The sequence below is a fragment of the Temnothorax americanus genome, unplaced genomic scaffold (genome assembly GCF_048541705.1).
Source record: "Temnothorax americanus isolate GAGA-0224 unplaced genomic scaffold, ASM4854170v1 Scaffold1, whole genome shotgun sequence".
NCBI lineage: Eukaryota > Metazoa > Arthropoda > Insecta > Hymenoptera > Formicidae > Temnothorax > Temnothorax americanus.
Window position 1 is genome coordinate 726,068 of NW_027509230.1, and position 25,707 is coordinate 751,774.

Below are 25,707 nucleotides of genomic sequence, written 5' to 3' on the forward strand. Positions count from 1 at the left end.
AAGAAAATAAATCTCTCAATAATGCTGCGCCCGTGTATTTCAGTTTGAAAAACGAAATCTGTTTTTCCAAGCTCGCTAGTGAACGTGATTAAAAAAAAAAAGAGAAACAAGTTCGTGCGGATGGCAGCTGTTTCTGTAGTATGCGTAATGTATGATACTCGAGAAAATTATGGTATACGTTTAATGAATACGACACGACCTCGTTGTGACGTCGATGAAAACGGCATATCTCTCGTATACCTTTGACTGTGCGTGTTGCGCTCTCGAGTACCCGCGAGTGCCCGTGAACACACGCGCGCGGTTTCATTTTCTCTCAAACACAAATGATAGGCATCATTGCTCCGCGTGTAGCGTCGAGTGATCAATATTTGCAGAATTATTTGCTCGATAGAATAGACAGATAATACTTATACATAAGCGTACTTTCAGCGTATCGAATTGGTTTACAAAAGCAAACAACTCGATAGCGAATGGAAGTGCAGCTTTTGTAAAGTGAATCAATCCGCCGCGCTGAGCCTGTACTGGGTTAAGTGCTGATGTAGTATTAAAAATGTTGCTGAACGTGTAGAAAAGGTCGATATATTGCATATATGAGTATATATCGCAATCGTAATACAGTAAAAGAATTATACCGTATAGTAAAGGAAATTTTCAAGATTTATGTGTCCGTGTATTTTTTTAATGTATAAAATAAGTTTTGCGTGTCGTGCAATCGTTTGTGCGATCCGCAAGCAGTTCTGTGTAACTCTATAAAGCGACGCACAGTTGTTACTGCCAGAAAAACGAATTACATTCACGAAAGTAAACAAACACCAGAATTTTATATTTCAGTATGCTCGTATTTGCATTCGTGATTGTCTTCTTCTACATAATTCCGCAGGTATCCCAGTCGATAGAATTTCGTGCAAACTTTCAGTACACAGAACGGTTATCCTTTTTCCTCTGTATTCTATCACATATCACACAGTTTGCAAATGCATTTTGTAGATTTTCGTCCTAACGTAATACCGTGCGGCCATAAGGCATTTTTTTCCATGCGAAATCTTTTTCAATTTTTTACACCAACGTTACAAAAATATAGAAAAAGAGTTGAATAATTCACGATATTTTGATAGAGATTAAAAATTAACAAGACACTAACACAAGAATCATATTTCACTTCTTCCGTATGTACATATATACGTGGATTTCGAGGTACGAATTATTAATCTAACAGTGACTAATAATATGAGAGATAACAAACAGTATTATTGATTATTTTTATGGATTTATTTAACGCGGTTATTTTAGCGGTTATAAAAACAGAGTGTTTTCGCGATATCCTCTTCATGTGAAAAATTTTTAATAAGCATTAAACTTGTTATTCGAGAATGTGAAGCATTCCAACAAATTAGTGCTCGTTCGGATATCAACCTACTGCTTGATTTTCACGGATGCGGGCGTCGAAATCCTCTCGGGGGAAACTGCTGCGTTGCGTCCTAATTAACTGGCTGGAATCGAGGTTCATCCGCCAGTGTGGTTATGCGAGATTCGACCATCGCGAAATCGTCATTAAACAGTAACTATCCGCGCTAATCCCTGTCATTATGGCCATCCATCAATTTTCCGAGATTATCAGATTTCAGCGATCTCTATCGGATTTCACGGGACTTTCATTATCATATAGTCAAGCAACGCGCAACATGTAGCAAAAAATGCTGCAAGACACTCGGATCATGTTCGGTTACAATTAGCAATCCGTAATAAATCACTCGTACAAGTTACATTTGTCCACCTATTACAAGCGTTTCAATCAGTAATTATTACAATTATTGCTGTTAAATTAAAAACAATGATATTTAATATGCTAGTATAAAACGATAAATTATGTAACGAGCGTTTGTAATCGGAACTAATGCAGCGTGAGATATCTGATATAATTATTTTGTAAAATGGGTCACATGCAATTTGTTATAAAGTTATATGCTCGACGGGCAGCGATACCCACCACTTTATTTCTTGAATTACACGCCTCCCATTTTTAATGGATCCTCGAATAATAAAGTCCAGCGTTTTTCAAACTGCCTCACATTGTATTATATTTATCTTTTTTTTATAAAAAATTACTTTATCACATAGCACGCCACTAATTCTGACACAGTATACCTGACACAACAAATTTTTTTACGGCTTATTTTGCTGGAGAATACAACTTGCACTTATATTTAATCACGCTCCATATTTCACCCTCTAGCACTTTAACGACATACAGTATACACATACGATATCGTCTACGTCAAATCGCGTATATAATTCAGAAAATTGGAATGGATCATTCATTATAATTTCCAAATATCGTTCTTAGTGAGCAAACGGCGATGCGTTGCGAAGATTTTCCGCGATTTTTTTTTCCAACCGTGCCGACTATGGATCCTGTACGCTTTTTACGACGCAACAAACATTTCAGTTCGTCCAGTTTTGCCGCTGGCCTATCAGCGTCCTATCAGATTTAAAATCCCGGCAATCCATCCGGATGCACATGCAGGCTATTTCTCTTTCCCTGGCTCTCCCGCACGCGCATACACGTCGTTGCCGTATTATATCGTCCCGCGTATGTGTCACGTTGCATCCCGTGTCTCTTGCCAGCTCACGAACCAAAAGTAACCGTCACACGAGCGCGGAACGTACGCGCACACGGGCGCGTAAAAACGTAATACAGGTCAAAGCATAATACGGCAGAGTTTGGTAGAACTCCAGCGATTCGCGCAAAATAAAACAGTCAATCGATTTGCGCACGCATATACACAGAGATGCACATATACCAGTAAGTTAGTATTACAAACGCGCTGGGTTAACAACACGGTGAATTCTAGACTTAAAGAATTTCGTAGCTTGAAGGAGGAAGAAACATTTATAAACACCTTTTTCTGATAAGATTAACGATCGATTTTTGCAACGGATTGTATCGCTGAAAAATACGTTATATCACTAGCATCTCGTGAGACTATAAAAGAATAACAGTTGTCGATCTATTTAGTTTGATTAGAAAATCGTATGTTAAATAATACTTATGTTATTCTAGAGAATGGTAATTAAATTATTTCAAGTACCGAACGAATATCGATACTTTCGCGAAGCGCACTTTAAAGCTTTTCCCACCGACGAACCGCATAATATTATTTCTCCCATTAATCGTAAACTTTGGAAACTAAAGGCGCCGCGATTAAATGCGCGAGCGCCGTTTTCTCCGCGATGTGGAAAAGCAATCTGTAAAAAGGTCAAGCGTTTCATTAAAAATATGCAGGAGCAATTGTCGAGCCGAGAACACGTTCCAGCGAGAATAATAAAATGTTTTAATTAACGTGACTGTATCTCACGTGCTTCAACGTACCGTACGAAGAAGTCATCTTTCTAAGAGATAGGAGCGGCGTAATAATTCTTTTAACAACTTGGGCATACAAATGGTCGCGTTCAATCGTCGTCGAACGGGAAGAGCTTAATCTCCAAGGCAGGAAAATCTCTTTCGCTCTGCCGCTGAGGGATATATATTTTATACATCGCGTACGTACGCTGCCTGCCTGCAGGATGTAAAGCGAATCCTTGGCTTAAGTAGCAAGTGCCGCGATACGTGCGAGGCCGCGACGCATTTATAGACTTTCCAACCGTCCGCCCCGTTGCATCGCCCTACAGAATACGACGTATAACGTACCGGCGGTATAGTGGTCCGGTATTTCGCGGTTGTGTGCAACGGCAAAATAAACCACTGTGGAGCTTCTACCACCGTTTTCTCGCATCGCTTTTATCTCGCGCTACGTACGTCAAGAACGTGACTATTTAGCTTAACGCGCCACGCGCCACGATGAGACGTGCGCGCGTTGCTCGTTATTGTGGACGTAGAATTTTTATCGATTAAAAAGTTAGGGCTTGAATGTAATTACAACGATAATCGGAGCTACGTCTACTCTATGACGGACAATGTAAAATTGAAGAAAGATGTTTCACTTTTTTTTACTGTTTTTTTTTTTTGCGTACGTTTGAACAATTTTTAGCTAAATCAATTATACCAAAATATTGCGAAAGTCAGATATACACCACAGAACATTATAATCGCTATTCTTAGCACATTTATTATTGCAATAATATAGTAATAAATTAAAAATACAATACGTCTTCGACGATACAATAGGTTGGCGACGAACCGTAGTTTTTCACGATACATCGACTCGCTACGCAAATATATTTTCTCGTACGCGCCTCGCTGGAAAGTTGTTGCGCGCTTTCGAATTTACGTGCACTCCCGTGATCGGGCCAATTTTTCAATCCGCGCGCCTTATCGCGTGTTCACGGCCGCAATCCGGCCCATCTCCGTCAGCTTCTTTACCCCCGACATACAATCGTCGTAAGAAATGTTTCCTTACGATGCCGCGACGTATGCGACGGCGATTATTTACCGCATTATTTGCTAGACTCGCCCGTCTACGGATCTCCAGAACGAAGCGACGTACAACAATATAATGAGCTTCGCTGGCTATACGTACGGCTACGTATATTTTCTGCCGATGGTGGTCTTGTAACACGAAACAAGGGTGCTTTACACTTCTTCCTCCGCGCTCTCTACCTCCTCTCGAAATACTGTTCGATCTACCTATTCGGTTTATCGACGGTGATGTAGCTAGCCTCTACAGTTCCATGTATTGAGCGAACGAGAAACCGTACGGTGATCTATGGGATTTGCATACCCGTATGTGCGCGTGTATATGTGTACGTACATTCATGCGCACGGCTACGGGCTGTTTAGTAGCATTGCGAGCGAACACTCCCGCGCAACTCCCTGCTCCTATCCAACCCACCTAGCCAGCGAGCAGTTCTCGAGATTTGTTGCTTGACATTGAGAAAGTGGCGTTCGCGGCTGGTAACAGTGTATATAACCCCCTGCCAATGCAACGGGTCGACAGCTCTCGCAACAACAATCGCCCACCGGGAAATATGCGGTCCGTAGTACGTGTAACCTATGCGCGAGTAACGCGAGACCTCCACCTTCGCCGAGAGTCGATCGTGCCCAAGTCACGTATTCGCGTTAATCCCCACTACGATGGGCTGGAGCTGGGATTTAAGATCCCGTCGGACCTTGTGCTGTACTCGAGCTTGAAAAGTGGGTACGGTCTTATGCAAACATCTCGAAATGATCTTACTGGGGAAAAAGAGTCTTCTTCCTGAATTGTCTCGTCGACGTGTACAGAGACAGAGTCTATCTTACCTCGACCGAAAGTTCGATGAAGTTCCGAAACAGAAAATAAAAGATACTCAACAACGAGAAAGCGTCGCCGACCGGCACGTGACGGTCGTTTCCACGTTTTACACGTGCCATGTGCCATGCCTTTCTCGCGCGCGGCCACGTATACCAACGTATACCATGTCCGGCGAAGGACGCGTGTAGTTTTTTATACGCGAGATTAATACCCTACGACGGGCGTTGTATCTTCACGCATAAGGCCAACCTCTGTACAAGGGGGGTCAACGTCACTCGGCGGAACCTGTTGTTTATACTAGCCACTTATATTGCGTGTCCCTCGACATGCGAAACACATTCGCTGTTTCGAAACCGGCTCTCGTCACCGGTTTATTTGATTTTCGAAATGAGCTTTTCCCGCTCACGGAAGTAACTGGACGCCCGGATAACCTTCGCGGATTTTACTGCTCCGCTCGAAGGAAATCGAATATCCGGCATACTCGCGTACAAAATGTGAGCTGAAAGTGCGTCAACGTCAGTTTACGACTGCTTCCACGTCGCCAATTAAGCCGAGTGTTCGTATTGTGCGTTCAGCGATTGAAACGGCCTTATATATATCGTCTTATGTATCGCGAGCACGCTCGAAATTGGCCCCGCTTAATGTTATCGCGCGTTGCGCGCTCGACGGCACAAATAAAACTTCACCGCTGCGGTTTATGTCGCGGCAATACGCGCGAAACCGTAGTTAGCGGTTTCCCTTCGTGTTATTTCACCCTTTACGGCTCCTTCCTGTGTTTCTCTTTTCATTTCCTCTTTAGAGAGCGCAGGATACAACTTTGAATTTCCTCAATCGCGGTGAATGTGGACAAATGTACGAAAATGATTTTATGTTTGATTCCAAGGTTGATTCAAACGTAATAAAGAATTTGCGTAATCCGAACATAATATAAAATTAAATTTTTTACATGGAATGTTGAGCAAAATAGTAGTTTCGAGTTAATAAAAAGAAATATATTGTTTTTTATATACAATTATTTGAAGATAAACATAAACAAAATATTTTTAACTATATACCTCTCTTTTCTTTGTATACTTTTGTAGCATCGTAAAATGTCTCGTAAAATAAAACGTGCATTTCTCATGAAAATCTGATGTTACAATCCAATTACTAAATTGAAACTAATACGAAATTATACAAAATTATAACAAGCAAAAATGTCTAATTCTCGTCGTATATATGGCAGAGTATATTTTTAAAACAGCTCGTCACGTCACTATTTGCCAATCAATTAGCATGTATCCAGTTAATTAATTAATATATTTCCCCATGGAGAGAGACCGTAACAATCCTCGCCAATTGTGGAAACGACGATAAACTCCGAGAGATATCGAGATACGCGCCGAACCGATTTACCACAAACCATCATTTATTTATGAATATTTCAACAAAGCGCACCGTCTGACACCGCAAATGTAGATATGTGATGTACCAATTGAACGTTGCACTAACGCAAAACCAATAAGCACACAAGATCTACAACAACAACTATTACACTATTCACCGAAACCAACTAATGATCTGGACGCGTGATTTAATGCTTACTTAATGCTTAATGTCTCTAAGTCTGAATAATTCGAATTTTGATTTCATATTTATTGATAAAATATATCAAGTTTCAATGAAAAATATCAGTGTAAACTACACTAAACTGTCCCCTTTCAAATGATTAATTTAAAAAAAAGCTGTGTTTTTATTTTGTTTTTTTCTTTCTTTAGAAGGGTATATCTCTCTGCAGCGCTGAATAAAACATATTCAAGAGCGTTTGCACCCTTGTACCGTAACGTACACACATGCATCGCTTTCTTTCTTTTTCTTTCTCTCTCGATGCCAATGGCGGTATGCCGAGATTTTTGAAGATTACGATAGAGCAATGCGCGTAAAAGCGGCCGAGCGCGGCTTTTCTGCCGCACGTGACAATTACTGCTGGATGTATAAAAGAAAAGGAAAAGGGGAGAAAGAGTCTCTTGCTATAAAAGCACGGAGGCACAATGGTTCGGAGAGAGGGAGAGAATAACTGTTAGACGTTTGTGCTTTACGAGTCTCGCGCGAGTGTACGCGGATGCATTCGTGAGTGCTCTGGCACGTTTATTACACGGCAGAGCCTCGACGATTTCTTTAACTCAAAGCTGGTATTTACCCGTTATGAGTCCCCTCGGTTTTTAGGTCAACACCTTTGTCGATACAACAACCCCGCACAGTCGCGGCTACTCGCGAGAACACGACGTCTTTGTGAGTTTTGATGCTCCTCGGTGCTTCGATCGGTGGTCTGTTAATATAGCGACGCAAACGGAAGAATTACCATTATGTTTTAACGCGCGAATTCTCCTCATGTCGATCAGTTCCGCGATTCGTGACATTTCTAATAAGATAACGCGTTGATTATACCTCTTTGATGAACATTCCGCGTTTCAGCGAAATAACCAAGTAAATATCACGACAATCGTTACATCAATAATCTCTGTGCAATATTGCATATAAAAATGATAAAGTTTTCTTATTATTTATAGTTTATATAGTGCCGTTAATATAGTGAAATCGCAATAGAACTTTATGACTCGGATATTTTGTTTGTCTTTCGTCTTATCACCAGACAAACTTACAGTTTCAGTACCCTCTTACATGACGTTAAACGATTAAATTCGTTCTCAGAAGTTTCATATTACCTAGTGTCGTGACGTCACACCATTAAGGAAAAGTTGCGGATTTCCGCCCCGCCCTGATCGTCGTTGTCCGACCTGCTCTCCTCATACCGCGGACGGATAGTCTCGCGTGACGCGCTTCTTTCGCTGGGTAAAATCAAGTTTACTTCTGGCAATCCTGTTTAATGTCTGTCACAAAAAAGAAAGCACTGAAGCAAAATTCATGTTTCTTATAATTCGCCGCGCGAAAACTTGCCCCCGTCGTCACGGAGGAATTGAGTGTCATCTCGCTCTCGACTTTTCGCGATCTGTCTTTACAGACCTTCTGTCGTGTGAAAATATCTCGTGAAAGGTTTGGTTGAAAATTGTCTTCGTGACGATCTCATGCTAATACGATTTTTATCAAGACAACCTTAAACCTTGCCCTCCTCGTCTCTCATCTCCGGTTAGACTAGCAATTTTAAACCGTTTATATGTCGCGAGATCACGCGCGATGAATATGATCCTCGTTTCCGCAAGCGTCGTTATAAACAAAAAATATGCAATAAATATTGTTTTCCACTTCAAAAATATTCTCGTCTCCAAGTATCGCTCACTATACGCGTGTAACGGTTTACTTGTGTACGTTGCAGTGATAATTTACGTCTTCATAGCGCGGGGATAGCTCCAATTATCTATCTCGCAAACCGTTCGCAAAAAATTACGTATAATAGACGCATAGATGAAAATTATTACAAACTTGACCGAGTTAGAAGTATCAGCATAGAGCTGAGAGTATCTGAAAGCAAAAAAATGCACAAGCACTAACTTTTTTCATATCATCCAGATAAAACTGCGCGTAAAGAGGGAAAATACGACCGCCCATAGCACCGTCGAGCTTTTACACACATTTCCCGTATCCTAGCGATTTGCATTATGACCGTTTAACGCCTAAGTAAAAGTTGGTACATTTTCCTGCCCGGGGTAATCCACTTCACTGAATCTGCATGCAGCAGAAAATTCACAACCGGTGAACTGGAAAATATTACGGCACAGCCGTGTAAATATTGCAATGCACTGGTGATTCCTGCATAATACGCGCTATTAATGTGTTACGCGGCCGATATTTACGGTGCAAAAATGTGTTTTTGAGAACCGATGATACTTATAAATCGCTCGCATTGGCTACTCGTTATCGATATCACTTCGTCCCTTGGTAAACGATGCGTATACATATACATCGTGCATGAGAGATACGTGTGGCTGGCCGAGATAGCGCTGCCACGTCGATATTTCACGGTTAAAACTCTACCCGGTCATGCATAATTTTATTTTTAATCCGTGACCGTAAAAGAGTTGCGAACTACCAGTTATGTCATATATAATATATATATATATATATATATATACGGGCAAGCATGAAACATACGTCCTCTATTTCCAAAGGTTCAAATTTGATTCCTGATCTTGACGGTTGCATCGTAAAAATCATATATACTCACTTCAACTTTATTATATGTATAATACAGCAATATGTGTTAGCGAGATTTAATAACTTTTGAAAGTGGGTAGCGACAGTTTAAAAGAGCAGATCGGGATGACTCGATTTTTCTTCCACGCTTCCTTTGTACTTTTGGAACATGAAAATATTACTTAGATCAGGAATATCGGTAAGCCTCGTAGTAATGGAAATTGTAAATGAAAGTTCTTTTGTACCTACTTATATAAGTGTAAAAAAAGGTAGCGAAAGAAAATAAATCTTACTCGTTCTAATCGTCGAACTTTAACGTAACGAATAGAGCTCAAGCGTACGCGCGCGCGCGCGCGCTTTTCGAGCAGGTTATATAATATTAAATATTTGAAGTGGAGTCTTATAATATCGATTTTCTCAATTTCTTGTAAAAATACTATTCGCTGGAAATTGCAATTCTTTTTTAATCATAGCGTTTTTTATTCTAATAATAAAATGTAGTCTAATGTAATCTAGTAATAAAATGTTTCAAAACAGATTAAAAGTATTCTATTAATCAACTTTGAAAATATAAAACAAACATACCTATATTTTGAATAAAAAACAAAAAGGCAAAAAGTATTTTATACAAATTATTCATGTTTTAACATTATAATTTATTTAAATTAATAGTTAATAGAGTTTAATAATGTCTACCATAGTATTAAGAAATTAAGAACAGATTCAAAAAATAGGCTCTTTATAAGTGTTATGTGTTTTGTTTGTAGAAGATGTAAAAAATTTTCTAACGTTTTCACAAGTAAAAAGGAATTCATTTAGACACAAATTTGCCTGTGCAATAAAGAACATCATCGAGCCGATCATCGTATTTGTCACGACTACCGTGCAAAAAGATGTGAAACAGATCGCGACATTTACCGGAATGTTGACTCCCGTGAATTTACATGCCTAGTGCACCAAGCGAAAACCAATAATGACCGTGGTTAGCGACTTCAAGATAGGGTTTCCCACCACCGCCAGCCACTATTCAGCCCCAAGAAGGCAATAATGTCATTATGAGGAGGCGGGTAAGGAAATGGTCCGTAAATGTTCAGATACCTCCGCCGTTTAGGCTATCACCCTTTCCTCCCTCTTCCTCTCACTTTTTCTTCGTGTCTCCCTTTCTCCTATTTTCCGACGATAGTATCATGGAAGCTGTTTTGTCTCGTTTCAATGGATTCCCTTGCGCAATTTCGTAGGATAATGATTGCTTCCCCTCGAATCCTCAGCAGTTGCCGGCCAAACGGACTCATAGGCTTTCTGTCATGATGTTCAGGAAATTGTACAGGAGATAACGTTTTGCTTCTTATAGAGAGGGACATTTTCTAAAAAGATGTTACCCCGAAAATGTAGTCTATTCCCTTGACTTTTAAAACTCCAACGTCGAGCTAAATTCGATACAAAGTTGCTCTATTTCCGATATTTTTAAAATTAAAACTATCTTCTATTATATCAATACTTCGTTTTGCATCTCCGAAAATTACTGATGAAATTTATTGAAAATTTCCACGCATTCAAACTGCGACCAGAGTGAAATTCAATTAGCGCTAAAGACTAACGAATTTCTTACATTTTGAAGGAAACATAAAGATTGCTTAATACATTCAATGTAAAATTGCGATGAAAGAAGGAAGATAATTGTAAAAGAAAATCTCAACTTTATCCAAGCAAATACTTCAAGCGATATGCCAAGTTTGCATGGACTTGAAAATAGATTCAAAACCGAAATAACACTATCCAAAGGAAATGATGAATTTTGACGAATTTTTAAAGAGACTCAGCAGAAACACAACTAAAAGTAATCAGAAGAATGGTACTCTTCTATCCTTTATGCCGGTCTATATAACATAATAAAATTTGCAAATATGTTTGAACGAAATTATTTTTAAAAGTCCCTTCATAATTGCGGGCTTGAAGCTTAAGTATCATCGTTTTTCGTATAAATTCACTATTAGTTTTACGTGACATGTCGCAAGCAAGGAAGCTCTTTCGAGGATATCCTTTTTATGGTGGAGCTTCCTACATTTGACGCGACGAAACGTCACAAGTGTCCACCGTACATACATTGTGTTACGGCGAATCGCCATTTGCATAAAACGTCATATCACGCGCACATATTTCTTTAGTAAATTCCGTCTTCCCGTCCACGTTCAAAAATTTACACGTGAGGCAACGCGCTGGCGATCTATTTACATATAAACACGGCGTGTTACGCATAAATGTTATTTTATCAGTCGGCTCACCGGTATCCTAAAATTTTCGCAAGAGCGCCGCTATCCGACCGAGGCTATCAACAGGCGTTATAAATATAACGGTGATAAATACCAATGATGGAAATAGCTGTTAGCGCAACGATAAATGCCCCTCGAAATTGCCTTTCTTTTTTTTTTTTTTAATTTTTAATTTTTCTCGTGGGCCCGTGGTCGGCGTTTAAATTAACGCGTGAAATTTTCGTGCGCGGCAAATATTATTTCATCGCCAAGCGCAATTAAAATAAATTACGCTTTAATTGAAACGCATGTTATATAAATCGACGTAATAAACGTTGATTCGTATCAGAAACGGACGCTGACGTGCCGTACGTGCAGCAAACTAATATTGAGCAATCTATAAGCATAAGTGGATATCTCTGTGCGCCTTGCACGTAGAGATAAAGATAAATCAGACACAGAAACAGAATGCACGCGCGATTCCGAAAGGGAATATGAGGAACGGGAAAACATAAATAATAATTAAATATTGAACTCATAAGTCGATTCAATTTGTTATAACGTTGAAACATTGAAATGTGATTAAAGATTATTTGTCTTCCTCAATCAATTTAATTGTGTTTAATTTAACTAACAGGTTCCTCATATTTCTTTTGTATAATATTTTAATAATCAGTGTTAAATTCCATAAGCCAACAATAACATTATTGACTGATAAAGCAATATTCCACAACGCCAATCACATTTATAACAAAAATTTTAAAATCACGTTGAATGGATATTAATCGAGCAGGTATTGTCAACGTCAATTCATAAATTTTGGCATTCACGTGACGTTTCATTAATCGTTCTTGCGGAAAATATTCCATAATAATCTTGTTTATGCGGAATGTCAAACGATGCGCTAGGCATATTTACAATTGTGTAATGAATGTATCCGACACACGTATGCAAGTCAAATAACCTACTTCTGCCCTATGATAATTATGGAATACATATTAAATGATACGCTGGCATTGCATTTAATTTCTTCGTATGCGTTCCATACGCACATACACAAAGCATTCAACACGTTACGGTAATTTATTAACTGCCGACAGAGTCGAATTTTCAGCAAAGCACTTTATGCCAAATGAAAATGAATGAATTATATTCACAAACAGTTCGCGGAAAATAGAATTTGGATTCTCTCTCTGTCTCTTTCTTTTCTTCTCTCTCTCTCTCTCTCTCTCTCTCTCTCTCTCTCTCTCGACATTACAAAACATTAACGAAATTATGTATGCAAAATCCTGTCAAACTCAAACATCACCGTAGATGCGTTATCGGCAGAATTGTCACCGCTTTGACGATGCACCCTTTGTTTCAACGGTAGGACGAAATTTCTTAAGCAACATCTAAAATTCCTATGTACGCGACAGCTATGGTTCAGTTGTCGAGTTAAAATGCGCCGGGATATTCGTGCGTTCGATGTGTCTGACGTATGAAACGACGCGGAAACTTTCGATACACGCGGGGACATTTTTATGCGCCGCTGCGGGTACCGCTGCTGCTGCTGCCACGGCAGGGATGCAAAGCAAATACGAAGGGGGCTAAACTAATTTGTACCCTACCAACTCCCCACGTTCGAGCAACGATATTCCATGAATACTGAGCATCCTGGGCTTCTAACATCGAGCAACGACCGTGCATATGCATCGGCTTAGGTCGAGCCAGCAAATGTATGAGAGAGTGTGTACGCGCCTGTGTCCGTGTATGCGTAAATAGTTCGTTTCTTAAATATGCCAAACCGCCCCCAAGATAACACGCTTAAATGACTACAAATGGAAATTGATTAAAAATTCTCTGACCATCAACTTTTCCCGAGCTAGCAAGTTTGCAATCAGTGGAATGAGCTTACGCGATATCAAGATTACGCTTTCGCCGCATAAAAAAAATTACTTTCTTCTTTTTATTTTCCTTTCTCAATGGGCTTTTGCTTTCAAAATTCAAATTTTAATAATGTAATTAGAATTATATTGCAAATTTTGCACAAGAGGTGATGTTTAATGTTGTGTATAAAAAAATTTTTCTTTCGATAAATTCTATCATTACGATGTTGATAATGCGGTAACAGTCTCACGTACCTTAAGCCACGCATAACAAGAAAAATATTACAAATGTTATATAAGTTACATATGTTTAAAAAAAAAAGAAAAAAGTTTATTTCAAATATAAAAGAAAATATTTTCTTCGCCCATAAAGCTGTGAATGACCGCACTTTGCGATCTATAAAAATATGTCCTATAAACTTGATTCTGTCATATATAACATCACTCGTACAAATATTAAAGGCAATAAATTTCAACAATTTATCAAAAAATGTAAATGTTTCGTAAAACATTACGTGTAAAATAGACATTGATGATCTTGTTACGCTCTATATATGCAGATGCCATTACGTCTGTAAGCAAACGGATGACCGATCTATATTCAGAATGACGTCAATGTATCTCCATCGAATCACGTAATCGACCTTTATGCCCACAATGCTTTATCACACGTTATGTCGAATCGGGAAAGTCACTTCGCGATTTGCCAAAGAGCTATATAACGTTCAGATGATATACAGTATCGCCAAGTCCATTTCTGCATAAAGGTTCTAAGGAAAAGCGTATCGCAAAGCGAATCGATTATTCTCTCTCTCTCTCTCTCTCTCTCTCTCTCTCCCCCTCCCCCTCCCTCCTTCCCTCTTTCTTTCTAGGGAGTGTATTTTTCGTGCCTGCGTGTACAGGGGTTACTCGCCTAAATGCGCACGTCGTCGATGCACGAAGAAATCGATCACCAGCGTTACAACAACCGGTGGCACCCGTCACTGTAAAACCATGTTAGCCCGGCGACAGTTTGGTGACCCGTTTGATTGACGTTCGTTTTTGAAATCTCGTGGCCCGGTTGATTCGCCGATTGCACGTATATACATATATACAAGCACCATGCGGGCGGAACGCTGGCGATAACGCTTCTTTTTTTCTTCCTTTTTGCCCGGTTGACTCGCGTGTAACGAGTCACGCGACTGAATCAACTGTGATTCTTTGGTCGTATTTCAATACATAACTACGCAAGGCATAGCACACAACAAAGTTATTTCACCCTGCATTCCGTTCGTTGTTGCGATACGCGCACTATTTTTTTCTTTTTTCTTTCCTCGGAGATTGCTTCGATCTAGTGAAGCATTTCGTTATTCATTCGGTTACAATAACCATGTTTTAATTTAATTAATAATTTCAGCTTAAAGCGTTTTTGTCTTAATGATGTAAACATTAAGAAACTTGTATATATTTGCAAAACTTAATTTAAAATTTAAAAATTATCTATATGCGCGTATTACTATTCTACTGCTTAAAAATTTTCTGGCTTATGTAATATTAATGAAAGTTTGGATTATAAACACGCGCGCTGAAGAAAAAATCAGGCAATTATTTTAAAAATAAAAACCTGTTTTTACGTAAATAACTCAACGATAGGATTACAAACTCTCGTCGCTTAGAAAGCTTGCCGGCCAATGAATAACTGACAAAGTAAATAACACGATGTCATATAAATGCAGATTTCATAGGTGAATATCCGCATAACAGATTGTAAATGAAAATAGTTCCTAGGTCATCGTTTTCACCTGTCATTTATATTGCAAAATCTAAAGCAATTTCCAGGTAGCGCGTCGGCTGTTACTACGGTGACTTAAGCCGATTTCGCTGCATGCAAAACTCACTGGCAGGCCCAAGTCGGCTAATCCATTCCCGCGGCGCGAAATCACGAGAAGCGAGAGCGAAATCGGAAGCAATTTCATTTTCCAAAGACACGTACACGAGTTCGTCCTTAAAACGGACGGTCGCTGCAGCTCGCGTTCGCGACGTGCACAAAATTTGAGTGCAAAAGCGTGTCCTGTTCGTGAGAGGCACCAAATAAGAACAGAGACTTCGCTAGAATCCACGATTCTCTTTTCCGGTTGAAAAACTTGAATCTCTCACTGCGCGATCTCAATGATTAACGTGAAAACGATAGACAAGCTTAATGAAATTGTTTTTGAGAATTTGTTATCTTTTCCGTCATTCGGTAAAGCGAAGCAGAACTAATAATAGAAGTAAGGTGTTGAAATATAACATAAATTGGAAAACTTTCCACGAAGAAACAAGAGAGAGAAGAAGATAAGCGACCGAGTATCTCGTATAAGGCACACGGAAGAGATCGAATCGGGTTAACTCAATTACCGTCTGCTTTAAGATAATAATGAGAAGATAATTCACAAGAGCAGTATTATTATTGAAGCGTTCCAAAATGCCGCCGGTGTCAAAGTTCACCGAAAGTGTCGAGTTGAAGACAGTTTCGAGTTTGAGCTCCGCGACTATAGCGCGACCCTTTACACTGCCTTTCTGCACATGAAACAGAGATAGTTTCTCTGCTTTGAGAACAAGAGAACAGCAACTAATTTTACAATACTGATTCTGTGTGAACAGCCATCAGGTATTACAAAGACATCATCCGCAGTATTACGCATCAACCATATAATGGAAGTGAATGTCAGGACTATAACTTATGTCTTTATATTATTTGCGAAATTCGCTTAACGAGGCAGTAGCAAATAAAAATTTAAATATTGATATAAATAAATATATCGTGTCCGTTATTTTCAGAATAAATGTATCTTATATAATGGATAAAATGCATTTCGTCTCTATATATTCAAAATAATTATGATAATATATATCACCAAAGGTTTTGTAAGCTCGACAGAATCATGACGCGAAGCTTCTCTCAAAATGTATTCGACACAATATTATTAAAATTGAAATGACGTTTCGATACCTTTTACGTGGCAGCCGTCCAAATAACAATGCTATACGTCAAAGCGGAGGCATTAAACAAATATAATTAATTTGTTGTAGCACTCGATGCAAATACTGAACGTGAAGTATCATAAATGTCAGGTATATATCACTCTCGAAACAAGTGCATCCATTTTCGTGTGTCTGGTCCGTCATTGACGTGTTAAACGCCGCAAAACAAATTATTTCGCGTCCGTCTCCACGGATAGCATTGAACAAAAGCTTCATCATTTGACGGAAAAACGCGTTTAAAACGCAAACGCGGCGTAACAATTTTGGGAATCTAGACGAGCCGTGAATATTTCCAAGTCAAAAAAAAATCTCCCGTTAAACAGTCATTCCTGTTTTCACGCTGGCTAAATCTAGGTACGTTGCCGTATTCCGGATTCCGGCTGGATGCGTGCGTCGCGTGCGCGAATCGAGTCGGACACGCGCAACGCGGTATCGCAAAGCGCATCACGCAAAAGTGATATGCCGCCCGCTCGTTGTTAATGCAGGTCAAATATTGACGATTTCGTATTTCCGTCGCCCGCCGGTTTAAAGGATCGCCGATGTGATTCTGGTGGAGCGAAAATTCGTATACGATTGTTGCAAGCAACCGAATTGGCACGTCGCCATCGGGCAACGACATATTCGACGCAATCGCTCGCGCTCTACCGAGCCTGTTAATAAAATCCGAAATTTACGTAAACATATCAGTATCCCCTTTTGAGTCGCCTCTCGTTTCTAATTATCACAATATTGTCGCAGAATGGCATGGATAGAAATGTGTTGCACGAATATCGCATGATACGCAATATAGAATTATATAACAATTTAGACGCGTTTAGACATTTTTAAAACATACACACGCGCGTGCATATGCACTCACGTACAAACAAAATTGATATTAATTTATTCAGAAACAGGCTATAATTGTGTAAATTTGCGATATCAATTTCAATTTATAACTTATAATTAATGTTATTGTTATAATAATGTTATTATATTTTGTTAAACTTGTTATTATTATTATTGCTACATATATTATAATTATGTACTGGCATAGAGATTGACATTGTCGCGATTTGTTTATTCTAATTTATATACACAATTATTTAATCAAATAATTGTAAAATTCGAGTGAGAACACTTACAATTAGTATTTCAATTCTTACAATAATTAAGCTCTTCTACAAAGACAAAGTTATTACAGAAGAAAAGTTCAGCCTTTGAGAGTATAGAACATTTTTCATAGAAGTATTTCGCAGCCCCCCCTTAATTACTTCCTTTTCCAGTCTCTAAAATCGTCGTTTGACTTGGAAGTTTGGAAAATCCGAGTTACAACAAGTTCAAAAATCGCTCAATTAGATTCGCGAGCGGGATCGTTCACTTCTAGATTCACCAACACGATTCTGTGTTCAAAGCGTTAAGAACTTTCAAAGAGGCCAAAGGACATCGAGCCGATGGAAAAGATGAGGAAAAAGAGAAAATACGCGGACTCACGGTGAAACTGAATGCCTGAAAAATGCGCAGCTGTGATTCGATTATTCAATAAATTGGAAAATGAAAGCATGCAAGCATCCTTTTTCAGAGTAATTACCGAATTCACGCAAATCATATCAAGGAATCGTTAAACATTGCTCTGCTTACGCTCACATTTAATATGAGAACCAGAAGTTCTATATAAAAAATTTTAAAAATTGTAGCAAGAGCAACTTTTTAAGAAGTATGCAGAAAATTTCAAGATTATCGTTAATCTATCTTTCAGAATACGTATAAATAAATAATTGTGCAAGATTTTGCAAACAAAATTATAGTTTTTACTTTTGAATTTTTTCACTCTTTCCACTATAATAATTAGTAACAATGCATAAATCGAACTACATGATTCCATCAGTTTTAAAATTGTAAGAAAGAAATATGATGATGTGTACATATTATAATGATTTCAATTTGATATTATACTACGATGAGATTTGCATTAAGATTATTCGCGTGGTTTTGATTTTTTCGGTTTGACGTAAACGCAGAAAGGAAAATTATTGTAGAAATTGTCACTATTTGCAAATAACAATAAAGATCATAAAGAGAAAAAATTTAACAAAAAATTACAACCAAATTTAATTTAATCGCAAACTTCAAGATATTGTAATCTAACTGTTAAAAATAGTACATATTTTTATTGTAATTTTATAGTAGTTTTAAGTTAATGTCTCCAGAAAAATTGAAAAATTATCTTATATGACTCACACGCGTGTCGTACAAATTCAAATATGCTTGTATCAACAGTAAACCAGTATTTTTGGATATTTTTTGGCTCATAGATATACGATAGGCCCTATAGGGGAATGGAGTCAATACTTGACACATGCAAGGTGCAGTAGAAAATTTCTAAGTGAAAAGTAATGTATTCACGCAAACATGACTTTGCCTAAACTAACTTTTCCATTTGGAGAACCCTATGCAAGTTTCAGAAACTGCAACGACACGATCTTTTTCTCCGTGACCTCGACCGCTGTAACATTTTTTTCGTTCGGGCAAACGGTAGAAGTTGCTCGAATAAAAACGACATCATCGATTTAAAGTGCTTTAGTATGTCCAGGTTTAAAAATAGAAATATCTACCATGTTGTCTAATACGCTATACGGAATATCACTCTCATACAACTGCTATTTAATATAAATTATAAGCATGGTTTATATAAACATCCCGCGGAATATTAACAGCACGAAATTTCACTTTAGAACTCGCTTTGGATTGATGTTACTAGCATCAGCTGCGGAAACTACAACGACTACATTAAACAAGTATCGTGCATTTTCTAATTGTTTAGAAAATTGATAATAACTATTGATTTAATCATTATGTCGCTCCATATAGCTAACGGCCTCGATTGTTTTATCTGACCTTGTCGCATATTGGAAAAGATAAAATGGATATGCGCGTACGCGCTCCAAGCAAAAATAACTATCATATATTATGAAGAAAGAAAACTCCAAGACAATATATCACGGATTTCAATATATAAATATATATTACTAAATATAAAACAAGGTATCCACTAATATCGTTTCCACTATAGTATATCATAGTACTATTATTATACGGCTTAAAATCGTGAAATAGTAACTGTAAAATCATCATTCGTCACCCATGATTAGTAGTTTATCTCGTATATCGAGCTATCCAATTTATCTTCATGAATACGCATAGCATCACGATAGAGTATAAACCGAAAGGATGATGAAACATACGCGATATAATCGTATCAACGCATACGTACTCAGAAACCTTTTACACAGAGATTTATTGTCGATTTTGCGCTTATTAAATGCGGACGACATTACATTCTACTCGCGACAAAACAATCATAATATTATTTCTGTACATTTATCGCGAACATACACGCTGAAAAATATACACACGAGTAATCCTCGTTGTCCCCCAGGGTTATAATAAAACTAACACATATATTATACTACTAGAAAAATAAATATTTTAAATCGTACGGGCATTGATATTTAAAACTTGCTTGAAATTTAACAAAAAACTTTGAAAATAAAAATAAAAGTAAAAATTGCGAACGTCAGCTTTTTGTTTTAGTGTAAATAATAATTTAAAAGTAAAAAATCTTTAATAAAAATTTATTTCTGGCGATTGATATTATATATTTCGCTGCCAGTTTATCCAATTGCAACGAAGGGACGATATCACATCGAGGATGTTTTTATTAGCATTTCTATTGGCATTGTAATTGTATCGTGAAGAATTTGAGACGCACTTGTTCCGAAATAAGTAAATATATTTGATATTTATGTTAGAAATCTCTCTATTGTCCAAAAATCTTTATTTAAATAAAAGTTCTCTCGTGAATACTCACTTGTGCAAACGCCCTCGTCCATTTCTCGGGTGCGAGTTAACAGATTCATGATTACGCATTGCAGACCGACGGCGCAGGTTCCCGAAAAACCAAAGAGGCCGCCGCAAGGCTCGCCTTCCACACGCGCACATACTTTGCAACACCTGCAAACACATAAAACTCGGTCAATCATTTTATATATGTATACAGGGGGGGGATTATAGCTGTCGGAACACGCTCGATACACAAATCAAGTCAGTTTACGCGCGACAGGCAACTTCAAGCTTATAAAATAACTCGAGCGGAAAGTTATAATTAAACCACCTACGTGGGTCACATGCATTTTTGCGTGGCAATAAAATTATTCCTATACCCAATGTTTCATACGTTCATCTTTCGTGTTCGAGATATTAGAATAAGAGAATAATATGTAAAAAGAAGATATTTAATTAATTTTTGCCGCTATACAAATTTTGTATACGTAAACAGAAACGAGAAAAGTTAGTTTCTACGTGATACAAACGAATGGTATTATTAGCTCTCGCTGCTATTGTTGTTCGCTAGTAACGTGTATCGGAAATATATTCAGCTCTCGGAATGCTTGGCCTCAGAATCACTGAGGATCAGTTTATTTCTCTTTTTTTTTTTATATCGACGAAAAACGAATAATGGAAAATTGTTGCCAACATATAAAAGGATAGACGAAACGAATAAGCGGCAGTTATATGCGCATCGCAGCTAACCAGTTTACTTCGATTCGAATGTACGGCCATTTGTTTTCTTGTAAGAAATCCTGCGGGCGACAAAGGGACTTGACAAACGTTTTAAAGATATAAAACGCTCAGTTATAACAGCTTTATATCTTTCTTAAACTCGCAAAACGAAAGAATACAGTTGCCTGTGCCTCTTTTTAAAAACGGCTTAGGATAATGACGTGAGCCATTAGTTTCGAAATGGTATAAGCCCGAGTATAAGCCTATTATTATATTTGTTAGGAAATAAAAGTTTCGAGTAACAGCTTAGCGAAAATCTTCTGAAACATAGGTGAATGTATGAAAACGAACTAGATCTTGAATAAATTTTTTATAACAATCTCAACATTTCACGTTAAAAAAATAGCGAACTTGGCTCGTAATATACCTACCGCCAGATTTATGTTATATTTGGCGTTTTAACATTTCAAATGCGTTTCAAATTTCATAACAATATATGTATACATATGAAAACGTGTAGAAAAATATATCTATAACTATCAATATTTGTAACAATTGACAATTGTTACAATACTTGTAATTATCGATGAGTCGTTTAGCTTTTTAAGGAATCGCATTGCTATAAGATTGTGAGATTTACGATCCGACGTGTAAATTCTCGTGCAGGTGCGATGACATTTGCATTTTTATTTTGAAGAAACTTGTCTTGAATCAAGATGTAAGAAATTGAGAAGCTTCTACGTATTATGCAAGTGCATATCACTTTCGCGCGCGGCACGCTCAGCAGCACACAGCATAGTCTTACAAAGTTCTGAGGGAAAAAAGACGGGGAGGAATTTTAAGGCGCAGCCTGCGGCACACCGCACGGAAAATAATCTCGCGGAAAATTGTCAACTGCAACCAGGAATTTTATTACGCCGTCTCAGCAGCGGTAGTGAAGACGAGGGTGTATTCTCCTCCATCTATGTTCCTTGCCGCTTCCCGTGAAACAATCTACTTCTACTATACATATAGCTTTCAGTCCTGCACATTCTTATAAGAAAGAACGCAAGAACATAGCTCATGGGGAAGAAGGTAACATATAACGAAGACTAAAAATTGATATATATACGATGAAATGCAAGCATACATTGTTAACTTTAAATAATTAGCGATGTTGTAATTGTATTAATGCCATTATACCTGCACAATTATTGCAAAATTATTAAATTTTAGATTTTCAAGCTATATCTACGTATCTATATATTTTTCTATTTCTATACATTTTGCTTTAAAAGTGATTTAAACAATATAGCGTTTTTGTTATATTTAAAAGTGTGCCACAAATATGTCTCACATTACTTGCCTTAATTAATATGTAATCACTTATAAAATGGTCAAAATTATCCTGAAAAAAGAATAATGAACCCCGTATGGTTAATGATGCACTGATATATATTTTTACGCGGCAAAAAAAATATAAATTATTCCGTTTGACAATTGCTAATGCGCATATCAACTGCTATGGCCAACAATAGCGTTGCATGCTAAATATTCTCTGATAGATTCCCAATACGCCGTTGAACATGGAGTTTCATTCCGAGTTCCTTTTGTGTACCGTCATTTCGTAGAAAAATTTTGCGAGCCTGCGAAACATCACAAAATATCGTCAGCTTTTTTGACAACTAAAAAATTTAATTCCGTTCGAATTAAAGAGATGAAAAGCGAAAGTACTTTTACTTATCATGAATTTGAAATCCAATCACAATATTTGATTTAAAAAACAAGGATTGTTCGAATGTAACCAAAAATAAATAACCACGCTCGGAATAACTTCAACGAGACGATGTAGCTCTTCAAAATAGACTTTGTAAAGTGCATCAAAAAGAAATCGTTATATTTGAAAAACATTGTATATTATTCGATTTACTTAGAGTCAAAAATACGATCGGTTTTTCCTGTATGGTGGGAGAGTGAAAATATCTGCAGCAATATATAACGATCTGTGACTGTGACTTTTTTCAATACGAAACGATGAGGTTGCATTAGAGATCTGCGAATACCTGATTCGCGATACCCGATCGTTGAACCGGGAGAAGTCGTAATCGCGCGCGCGCGGAGACAACGGTACGAGATTCAGATTCCAAACAATTTGAGACCGGTGTTTAATGTTATACCGTTTGGATGTTTACGGAAACAGGAGAAATTTCATCGAAATACATTACACGCGGACAGCTATATCGTATTATACGTATGGTATAGTTTCATTCGTGAAATTATACGTATCTCCTCCCATATCGCAGTACTGAGACATCGCGTACAAACGAAATAATGTTAGAGTATATATTTTTTACGAACGTATGGGGCACGTAAAAAAAAATAACGTATAATACCGATACTGGTCTTTAAATAACAATTCACCAGCATGTCACCGATATGACCCGCGCTACTGCCTGTTGCCCGTGTCGATACGTCTCGACTCTCTGCATCGGGAAATTTGCATAAAACGATACTCTTGCCGTAGGTAGAATTCGACGCGTAAAACTTTCCTCTTTTCGAACTACCTCGTCGTCATTGAGACCACTCGGCTATCTTTCGATATCGCATCGAACGTTCCAATGGCTGTCGTCGCCATTGTCGTCACGGTCTCTCGCCTATCCTTCTAAATCGCCGAGACTCTCGTAAGAACTTCCAGAAATTCTACAGCGCAATAAACGTTAGGTACACCTATTGAATTCGCAAAGGTCCTTCGGGAAAGATGGTATAACTGTCCAAGACCACTCTGAAAAATTCTTTCTCTATTTCTGCGCACGCGTGTGCTTCGCTTCCTTTGAAATTCAATTCCGGCGTCCCTCGAATCAGCATATTGTACGTATCGACGCGCGCGACTGTATTATCGTGCACATGCTGAAATATCAAGGAAATACGCAGAGTGAAATAAGATCAGGGTACGGAGGGTGGTTGAGATGCAAAATGCTTTGTGGATAAGCTTTTGAATTGCGTAGGAAAGATTTACCGAGATCCTGTATGAATTTCGTAAAAAATCCGTCTTAGCGATCCAAGTATCGTAAAGTATACGAGTAAAACGTTTCATAAAGACGTTAAAAATTTACCAATGATATAAATATCCACCTATATTCTCTCCAGCGAAATTCATATTCGCATCTCCTATTCAAAGATTTAATCTAACGCATAAATCACAGCTCGATCTCAATCCACAGTTCTCGATCCGGCGCGATTCTTATTCGATTCTCGCGCAAGCATCAATCTTTGTCTCGCACTTGAAAAGCAATTACGCTGAAATTGTTCATCTTACGAGTAACCTTCTCGATCGTAAAGAGCCAGAAGAAAAAAGGAAGAAGAGAAATCTCAATCTCAACCGCCACATTTCTAACGCTTCGAGTAGCTGTGAGAAAAGCTGCGGTTTGAAAAGCCGTCTCTTATCCGCCCTCTACTCGTGAATATAGAATAGATGAAAAGCTTTCTAATTGCGTATTATTGCGTAATGTTACCTGGCTAAAGTGGCTGAAATTGCTGTGAGTCATCCAACTTGTCTCGCAAGCATATATCTAATAGAGATATCTAATCAAGATTGACCTACATGTGGATATCTTTGTATAAAGATATTATCGCTTTTGCGATACGAATCCTTTGCAGCGTTAAAGCTTTGGTATACAAGAATTTAACCTTTCCGAGTGTGTATATACGGCACACGTACGATATTCATTCTCTTATACAATTATTACGAAGAGAAAAATCTAGTTCACACATACGTTGCTCTTGTAACATCCTTTAACATTATTTCGCGCAGCAAATGAGTTAATCTTGCGAACTCTCGCGTTAGTAGCAGACTGTTTTTTTTTCCGCTTGTCCTATATGTATAAATAGTTGCTCTAGACCACCCACGCATTGACACGCGTATCAATCTGATTTTGTAGTGCGTCGTTATCGCAGACTTACATAAACCTGCCATCGATCGTGCTTCATACGCGCTCGTGCAAAGTAGAATTTATCTTGGTACTTTCCTCGCAAATATTTGTTAAAGGGGATGTGTAACCTGTATATTCGCTCTTATACCAAAAAGGCAGCAATACACGCAAGATTGTGGTTTGCAACACGTTTTATCAAGCAAAATGATTGTATATATTGCGATACGTTGTATTTTATTTATACTTGCACTAAATAATGCGGCTTTTATTTTACTAATAATTGATGGTAGCATTATTTCGTCGCAAACGCGAATATAATTCATCGAATAAATGTAAATTACGACGAAGTAAACCTTTAGCGTGCAATGATAATTATAATAGTATAATGTTAATATAAGTTATTTTCTCAAATTGCAGAACTTTTCAAAACTCTTATATAGTATAGGTACTTATTAACTTCATTATACATTATTCTTAACGTTCCCCATATTTACTAGCTCAGACCTGTTCCGCATCGGGTTGTTTGTAGGGGCCATAAAATACAAGCGCCGAGCGCGCACCTAAAACTCAGGTGCATACCCCACCTCCGCGTTCGAATATATATATGGTGTATAATACCCGGTGTGTATGTACATACAATGGCGTAACAATGCTCTGTGTGCGTGGGTGGGTGAAAATAGACCCAAGGGCACGAATCTCGCGTGTCGGCCACATGGATATCGAACACGTCGATGATAAACGCTCTCGTATAACATTTCGAGGCTGCGCCATCCTTAGC

The 25,707-nt window shown here is 38.0% G+C and overlaps 1 protein-coding gene across 9 annotated transcripts in view; it reads right to left on the reverse strand.

The window, feature by feature from the left end:
* The window catches only part of Cmpy (crimpy), a 253,083-nt gene that overhangs the window by 224,126 nt on the left and 3,250 nt on the right, over positions 1-25,707 (reverse strand). For all 9 annotated transcript variants that reach the window (XM_077399403.1, XM_077399237.1, XM_077399148.1 and 6 more), the window contains one exon: positions 20,330-20,472. In XM_077399403.1, coding sequence (XP_077255529.1) covers positions 20,330-20,472 — 143 coding nt within the window. The remainder of the gene's footprint in view (positions 1-20,329; positions 20,473-25,707) is intronic.